The following is a 9,533-nucleotide window of genomic DNA, read 5'->3' as shown; positions in this document are numbered from 1 at the left end:
TTTCTAATTTGAGGTTGGAAAATGTTTTACTAAACACAGGGATGGAATGTGATAATGATTTCCAGCTAGGCCAACAGCCTCCACTAAAGGCAGCTACTAGAATCACACGTAAGGACAAGGGAACTGCACTTGGTAACGCAACATGTGAACAAAATGATTCAAAGGACCCGACGTTGGGCATTAGAATGAGGACCTCGCCCAAGACACTATATGAAACAGTTAAGTGCCTAACCGCTGCCCAAAGAGCAGCTATCAAGGACATGGGCTTCGAATCTATGCTGGATATTATAGTAGACGGGATTCCGGCCAAATTGGGTTCTACGTCGTGGATATGTTAGATGTAGATGCGATGAACATTAGGATGAACAACGGTGCCATCCCAATAACTGTTGAAACGATACATGAAGTTTTAGGGCTGCCATTGGGGGGCATGGATCTGAATTCTGTTGAACAATCCTCATTCCTTGATGACATGGTTGCGACATGGAGGAAGCAATTCAACAAGGATCAGATGAGGCCTAAGAATGTTATGAATGTTGTGCATAGATCATCTGATGCAGGAGCTATGTTCAAGCTGAGTTTACTGGTTATAGTGATCAATACACTCGCAGAATGCAGCCGAGTCGGAGTTTGCAATTTGCGTTTCCTGAGCCGCCTCCAAAGCATAGATATTATACCAAAGATTGATTGGTGTAAATATATATACGACTGCATAAAGACAAGCAAGAAATGCTGGAATAGGGACAGCCTTATGTCCTTTTATGCAGGGCCATTAACCTGCTTAACGGTAAGTAAGAAGTTCAATATATGTAAATATACTTTATACAACAAGTGTAAATACTAACTAATTTGTACAATTTTCTCAGTTACTGTATGTACATTCAACATCATGTGCACGCATTCAAGTCGAAGACGGGACACCTCCTTTGAGGGCATGGACGATGGATTTGTTGAGGAAAATGCAAGAGGTTGATATTAGAGGTGGTGGACTGGGATATGCGCAGGTTAAACATGTGCCGAATGTCGAGCATGCACCGGTTGACAAGCATGGTGATCCGGGTATGAAAGCGAAGGCTACTAGGGAATCAAGTCGGCATAATCAAGAGATTGACGATGGAATGACGAAGGAGGTAAATGTGTAAACTATATACAATAGTTGGTTATATTTATTTATAATACAATATGAGTTAGATGTTTGTTCGCTTGACGTTTTTTTATGTGAAAATGTTATTCTCATGTAATTTAGAGTACAAGTTAATCCATACATATTATTCGAAGTATTAGATTTTCATACATAAGCAGTTTAACACTTTGAACTGCTATTTTGTGAACGAACATATGTTTGTTACGTACCCAAATTCATATAACATGGGCGCAACCGATACGGTACACCCTATTTACGAAGTACTTTACTGTTGTAATTTTTAGAAATAAATCGGTGTGATAACAATGCATCAAGTTAGTATAAGTTCATAACATGAAACGCACGAAGTAGATGTTAACATTTTTAGTACATATGGTACATTTGTTTGCTTTTTAATAGTTTGACGTTTTCTTTCTTCAGGAATGCGTTAAGAGTATGTGGAACAAGATTCATGAGTTGTCTACCGCAAGAGATGAGGCAGATTTGCATCTACAGTCGCTTATTGACCGCTTTCCCGGGGACGTTGAAATTGAAGAATTCAAGTATAAGTTGTCACAAGTACTTAAAGGGAGCCAATGGTACAACCAACCAACAGAGCCAACGGTCTACGAGCAGTCACAGCCACCCACTGCAGATGCTACACCGCCAACGACGGGTTACATGCCGACGTTGGCTATTGTTGAAGTAACACCTGCGAAGGTGGCGACCATATCGGATGTTGATTTATTGTCCCCATTATCTCAGTTTTAGACAAGTTCGACAGTGATCGCTGAGGTTGATAGGGCTTCAAATGAGAAGTCCGCGCATCACACGAGATATAATATGCAGTCGAGTAAGCAGGCTGATGATACAATACAGTTAAAGAGGCCATCATTCATCTCACAAGAGGACAAAGTTGGAAGTGTCCGAAATAGGACTATTGAGCAGTCTGAAAGTCAGTCACGAAAGATGTGTAAGAGAGGCGATGAAGGAGCAGTTAAGTGTATGCAAGGAAGTAGTGGACAACCACTTGTTGCTTATGGTGACATCGATCCACCATCGTTTGATCTGGGGTTAAGCCTATGCGATAAACAAGTCGTTCCGGTTGTGGATAGTACACGGGCAAGGAGGGATCCAAAGCTTAGTTTTAAGCTACGATCACCTTATGTTTCACGGGCTGTTACGTTTGACGTAAGTAACGATGAACGTAAGCTACAAGAGTGGGTAATGCGAGGGATCGGTGGAATTATGTAAGTCACATCATTGAAATGTTTTAATATTTTGTTATAACAAATATATTTTTTTTACTCGATGACCTAATATTATGATTGTAACTATGCAGTGAGCCAATCTTCTCCTCGCCAAATGGACTAACTGTTACACGGAAAGCAATGCAATCACTTGCATCCCAGTCTGGGGTTTGCAAAGATGTTTTAGACGCATGGTCAACAGTCCTCAACAAGGAAGAAAGATTAAGGAGCCATGAATCTCCACGCCGCCTTTTCTATCCAACATATGTTGCGGTAACTTTACATACTACCCAAGTTTCTTATTCAAATAACAAAATGTATATGATCAAATCAATGTGCAATGTCAAAGTAACAGCTGTTATAATTAGCATTGTAGGTGCTTACATTTTATAGTGTAAATGTCTACTTTGTTATTGGATGTCGACATGTAGGTTCACGTACGATCGAGTCATAATGAACCTATAGTTCAACGCAATGAACATATTTCTTGATTTCATGAAGCGAGATAGCATAACAGCAGGTCACGTAACCGATACATATGCACGGGAAGTTCACGTTATACATATACACATGGATATCACATGAGACATATGCACACGTAGTTCACATGAGACATATGGCCTAATCATATCACCACAAAAGGCCTGAGCATATTAACACATAGAGCCTCACCAGCTGAACAACATGAACAACATTGGTTCATTTGTATCGATATCAACCAATGTGTGATCATTACGTTCATTAACTATAGTTCACACGATAAAGGTTCATTTTGTGATTAGTTTTTCATATGTCCGCCGAGGTTACATACAGCTGAACAAATTCGAATTACCTTGTTCACAGTTACCATAGATACTGAACATTGGGTGATGAAGTTGTTCGTAACGATACGCATGAGAACATTTTCGGGCTTTGTGATTTAGGTTAAACTCTAGTGGTTGATGCACCTATCGCCCAAAAATATGAGATATACGACGTGAGGATCATACACACACCTATCCGTTTTAAACTGTGATGGAGTACTATTCACAGCAAGCACAAGACCAACGATATATGTCTCATGGGATCAGTGTTCACAACAATAACAGACACTGATCAGTTGTTATTTTAACGCAAAATATAGGTCGACATTGTGAACATACGTCTTCATAGACTTCCTATAACTGTTATGCATACATGACCGAGTCGGATCATATATTCATCTAAGCTACTGGTTCACATGTCGGGATATGAATACATACATGGCATACTGACCGAAAATATGATTTTATTCATGTGATGTTGTTGTGCATTTATGAACAACTTCTGCTTACTTTGGTTGTTAGTATGTTGTGTGTGGCCTTTGGTCTTATTATATCATGACATGTAATGGAACTGTTCATGTGCGTCAACCTTTCAATTATGCCATGAGTTCATATAGATGATCATCAATGAACCAAAACACCTTTGCGTAGTTGAATTGTAAAGTATCATATGTTAATACCTCTTATGTAAATTCTACAAAGTACGCACGTCTTTGTTAAGTGAAACTAACTACCTTGTGTTGTGCGCACATGGATCCAATCATGAGAGATCAATCTTTGGATGTGCACCAAAGGTACAAGATTTTCAAAAATATCATATCAAGCTACACACGAAATGACAAAGGGTTGATCGGTATGCGTAATGTTGACATGGTACGTATCACGTTTTGGTATGAAGATAATTGTACAATACCTAAACGCGTATTGAAATACTAACAACTAGGTTCCATAATCATTATATAGATATTTTTCCCGGTCGTAGAAGATGCGTACTATTACATGGTATTGTTTGATCTAAAACACCCATCAATCATGATTGTTGACTCCASGGATCGTGATGGCACGATTGAAGATATCTATGGATCTATTACTATATCTTTGGTTAGTATACTTTATTATTGGTCTTAGAGTCTGGATGCACAATATACATCATATCTAACTATTTTTATATATGATTTATTCAGCAAGACATGTTGATTATGCATCTAATGAGAGAGGGACATGAGGCTGGGAAAATATATGCAGAAACGGACCACGAAAAGATCTGAACCAGGTGGCAGTCCCGTGAAGGATCGATTGACTGTGGTGTAATGCTCATGCGGCATATGGAGACCTTTTTTGTAGGTGACATTGGGAAATGGGATTGTGGTCTGTATAAGGAGAGCACGAAGCAAAAGAGGCAACTTAAGGATTTGCAGACTAAGTACTGCTCCAAACTCATACTCAATGAGGAGAACATCAGAAAGAGTGCAGTCATAAAAGATGTTCATCGATTCATTGCAATGGAGACGTCATACAATCCGAAGAAGAAGCATGGTGATACACATAAAGGTCGGGGGAAAGGGTAGATGGAATTTGTAGTTGGTGTTGACATTATAATATTTCTAGTTTTTATTTTGAACTTTATCCTCTAGTTCAGTTATGTTAAGGCAACAGTTTTGGGACATGAAACTGCATTATCTTTTTTTTTTTTTTTTGAAATGAAGTATGTCTTTTGAACACCCTGATAAATCTTATAGCCTGTAGAACATCTACATAAGATGGTTTTCTGTTGGTATATTTGGTCAATTACTTTTGATGCAGGGATTGATATCAGGTGTGAAATTCTACCTAAAATTGAAGTTATCCTATCTTTYCTGCCAGCCCGAGGTGATACATGGAAAAGTTTAGACAGTTGATACGGGTGTACTTTTTGATAATGTGATTAGTTATGTGGATTTAGTGAGTTATTTGGTGAGTATACCAAATGCCCAAACTGTTAAGAGACTTAGGGTATGGTTGTTTATGTATTGGTACACCAATACCTATAGCTTAATCTATGTATTACTTAATCCAAACAACCAAATATCCCCTTACTGTTAGTTACATGTTATTGTATCAAAAATACAATTATTGTCAAACTCTGTCTACATGTGGCATTATAGTAGGTGCTCAAACGTTTAACTGTATAAACTTTCATCTCGAAAAGTTATTGAAAGTGTATATGTTATACACGGTGTCACATACGCGGTTGGAACATAATGTGATATTAAAGAAAGAACACATCCTTAACGGCGCATGACATCTAAAAAAAACTAAACGTCAAAACCAATAGTTTGAATAAACATCCTTAACGGCGCATGACATTAAAAAAAATAAACGACATAACCAATATTCTGAATAAAAACAAACAAACTGAAATCTAAACTACAAGGCAACGACGTCGCACGAACATACGTCAGTTAGACAGCAACAACTAAGCAACGGAAACGATCCTAAAAGATATGTAATTGAATGCTAACTACTCTATCAATTTTGGGCAATTACGTGAGTCGTGGCCACTGCGTTGTCCACATGTTGCACATTTTCATTTTGCTTTTTTGCTGTTATTTTGTATTTCTTCGGACACACTTACCAGCCTCTTGCCAGTGCCACAACCCTTGTTCCTTATTTCAGACGGTGGTAGGATGTCCACCTCATCARGTATGGAAACACCTAGATGATCTCTAATCGCATCCAGCTTTTGTTGTGATGGGTCTTCGTATGGAACTTCCTTCTCTATATCACCCATGAATTTATCGAGGTTACGCCCCAATCTAGCCAATATAGATTTATCATTACGTGCGATGCTTACTATGTCGTCGACTTTGGAATATACATCAATTATATACTCCTCTTTTTCGGCATCAACCTCACCATAACGCAGTCTTGCAGATTGTATATGCACTGGAACTAACTATCGTTTCCAACGACGTAATACGTATTTTTTCAGAATGAATTCAACTTCGTCGTTTATCAGTACCTTGAACGCGTGACGACAAAGATACCCGTTACGCGTGAATAGGTTGCAATCACATTCAACTGTGTTTGTTGAGTAATTACGGCACACCTGTCGTGTCAGAAATGGTAAAAACAACAACAGTCAAATTAAAGTAAAAAAGGATATGAATCAGTTTGTAGAAGGTGAGTTGGAGATATGATACCTGATACGTAATTTTGTCAAATGATTTATTGGTCTTGTGGCTTATCACGAATGACTTTAACTCATCACGGCATTCGACGGACTCAATATTACAAAACCAAACAACCTTCTTTATTTTCTTTTGGATGTCAAAAAACACGTTTCGACTGTATATGCTTGATGCATGACTTTCTAAACGCGACGGAGTAGCAAACTTTGAATTAGTCGTCCTCGTGACATTTTCGTGGATAAATTGTCTGTATCTTTGTTTCTCTATAGCTACATCGTAATTATTAAGGAATTGAACCAAATCAAACCAGTACGATTCGTATATGTTTATATACGAATTCGAACTCTCAGATCTTGATGTTGTTTTCATTAGTCCATACATCGGCATGTCCTTATAATAGGCAAGGATCCATGAGTGTCAGATTTCATACATCTCTATGAACCAAGTATCCCCACCTAGATTGAATTGATGAATCATCTCATGCCAACGAGTCTCAAACTCCATTGGGCCAATATGTATGTTCCATACGAGCTTGTTGATAACTTTATTGAAGTTAGGATCGTGATTTAGTGCGGCACTAACCTGTGTTTACAAGGATTCAACAAATGAACGAATAAAACAGAAACCTCATTTAAATACAATAGAATTCAAAATATACTACTTACCTTTGAAGGCACCTTCTTCATAATGTGCCACATACAGAGTCTATGCTTGGCTTCCGTGAAAACCATCGAGATAGCTTGCTTCATCGCCGAACATTGGTCTGTAATCACGAACAAAGGTTGTTTATCATGACATTTTAGAAAAGCCTTTAGAACCCAAGAAAAGTTATCAATTGTCTCGCCGCTTATTAGAGCGGATCCGACAACAACGGATGCCTTATGGTTGTCAACAGCCAGGAAGGGAACGAAGATCATTGCATGCCTGTAAAAACGTATCAAATATTATGAGTATGTATTTGTAGCCACGTCATTTGACAATTAAAAAAATAGAAACGATGTGGAAGACAAATAACTGTATTGCACTTGGGAATCTTACTTGTTAGTGCGAAAAGTCCCGTCAAACAATATGACATCACCGAATTCTTTGTAGTTAATTCTAGCAACTTCACCTACCCAGAAAATTGCGCTCAATTTTTGTTCATTGCACTTGTATTCGAAAAAGAAACTGGGGACAATATCCCGTCTGTTTGATAATTTATTGATCAACATCTTCACGTCTTTATTCCCAACGCAAGCAACAGCATCCCTCTTAAAATTCTTGAAATCGATTTCGGAGACTCGCGTATGTTCGAATTCCCCGTTCAATGCGGTTTGAATACGGTGAGCCCTTCTCGCACCAACATTGTAACTCGAGCTGTTTAGTACAGTTTTGAAGTCTGTATACTTCATCTGTCTATTCTTCCGAGAGAAACGACGATCATTAATATTGAACAATGCATGGTTATGTGCCTCAACAAACTCATAAATCTTGTAAGAAGCCCTATCCTTCGTCATATGTATTTTTATACATGCATTACACCCAGAACGCTTGATGTTTGTATTGCGGTATCTCCTTTCACCGACATGCATATCCAACGAATCAAAATCCTTTTTTCTTTGGGTTCCCTGCCTGCTGCAGGCCAACCACCTAGTTTGAATATCGTCGTACTTGTTTGTTTTTTTTTTTTGCATGAATACGAACATCAAAGCCGGCATTGTCCGCGTAAGTCCTGTACATCTTTTCAACCTCATTCATCGATGCATATTGTGTGTTGGTTTTTGGCTTGAGCGCGTCACAAACCTTTGGGGTAAAAAACTTTATTCCTTCTGAACTCTCGACTATATCATAATCAATTTCTTGTTGTGAAGAAATTATATTATCAGCACCTGGTGTAAACACAAGTTGTTAATTTTTGAGGTTAAAGTTAGTATGTATCACATGATTGTTTTTATAAATAGCAGCAACCATGGGGTACAGTGAACTCACATCAGCCAAGGTGGGCAGAAAGGCATTGTTAATAGTTCTAAAATATGCTGCTAGCTACAATATATCAATCTTATTACTGCCTCAGGCAAATACACTACCTTGTACCAAAAAATATAAGGAAAAGCCGTAAGATTAATGTAAGCAAGGAAACTGAAGATATATCATTGTTTCTTTCATCTGATGAACATATTTTGGTATTTAAACATGTTTCTAACTGGAATTTATGTACTAACAATCCACGATGTATGATTGAAGAAAGTAGTAATAAGTGTAGGTGCTTACATTTTATAGTGTAAATGTCTACTTTGCTATTAGATGTCGACATGTGAATTCATGTACGGTCGAGGAATGAATCCACAGCTGACGTGTCATAGTGAACCTATAGTTCAACGTAATGAACACTCATACTCGACATCATGAAGCGAGATAGTGTGACAACAGGTCACGTATCCGATACATATGAACGGGTAGTCCACATTATACCTAGACACATGGATATCACATGATACATATGCACACGTAGTTCACATAAGACATATACATTAACACATAGAGTTGGACCATCCGAACAACTGAACAACATTGTTCATTCGTAGCTATATGAAACAATGACTGGACAAGTGAACAAGTAGTTCACGTGATTACATACGAACTTGACCATATTAACAACTATACTAGGGTTGTTCATTGTGCTTATATATATCAGCATCCTCTCCTAAATACACCAACTTGAATCATTAAACCATTTTATATATCATATGTAATGACTGCGTAAGGATTGTTCTGGGTATTGTCAAAACGAACGTGGGTAGTTGCATTAGTCATTTGCTTTGTTAAGTTTGAAAGGGCATTGAAAAATGATTAGATTTTCGAATCAAAATGTTCATACTTCACTTATAAGCAACCACTATATTTACGAAAAAATAAAATAGAGAAAAACATGTGTTAGTATAAAATAATGACATAAACACATAGTGGCCTTGTGTTCGTATGTAGTTAAATGCATTTCATCCAGCACCTTCATCATTGCATAACCGGAAACATTTTTTTCGAACTTATGCTCTTTTTACACCGATTTTGGTTTCCATAATGATGATAATAAATATGGACACAAATTCATCTTTACAATAGCAATAGCTATCCAATTAAGCAAAATAAACATTATATTAATCACTTACCAATCGACAAGCTTTGATCATCTTCTTCATCACCGGAATTC

At 37.7% G+C, this 9,533-nt stretch overlaps 2 protein-coding genes across 2 annotated transcripts; both read right to left on the bottom strand.

The window, feature by feature from the left end:
• Window positions 1-5,424: 5,424 nt before the first annotated feature.
• LOC112515183 (protein FAR-RED ELONGATED HYPOCOTYL 3-like) lies at window positions 5,425-6,733 on the bottom strand. Its single transcript, XM_025121856.1, has 4 exons — window positions 6,359-6,733; window positions 6,178-6,264; window positions 5,791-6,111; window positions 5,425-5,460 (listed from the first exon to the last, which is right to left on the bottom strand). Exons 1-4 carry the CDS (start codon window positions 6,731-6,733, stop codon window positions 5,425-5,427), a joined length of 819 nt encoding a protein of 272 aa, XP_024977624.1.
• Window positions 6,734-6,763: 30 nt separating this feature from the next.
• On the bottom strand, window positions 6,764-8,043 carry LOC112515182 (protein FAR1-RELATED SEQUENCE 5-like). The gene is made up of 3 exons (XM_025121855.1): window positions 7,385-8,043; window positions 7,012-7,270; window positions 6,764-6,928 (listed from the first exon to the last, which is right to left on the bottom strand). The coding sequence occupies exons 1-3, from the start codon at window positions 8,041-8,043 to the stop codon at window positions 6,764-6,766; spliced, it is 1,083 nt and encodes a 360-aa protein (XP_024977623.1).
• Window positions 8,044-9,533: the final 1,490 nt, after the last annotated feature.

This window comes from Cynara cardunculus (genome assembly GCF_001531365.2).
Source record: "Cynara cardunculus var. scolymus isolate 2C chromosome LG 7, CcrdV1, whole genome shotgun sequence".
Lineage (NCBI taxonomy): Eukaryota > Viridiplantae > Streptophyta > Magnoliopsida > Asterales > Asteraceae > Cynara > Cynara cardunculus.
The sequence above is the reverse complement of the archived record's forward strand: the minus strand, read 5'-3'. Positions and strand labels throughout refer to the sequence as shown.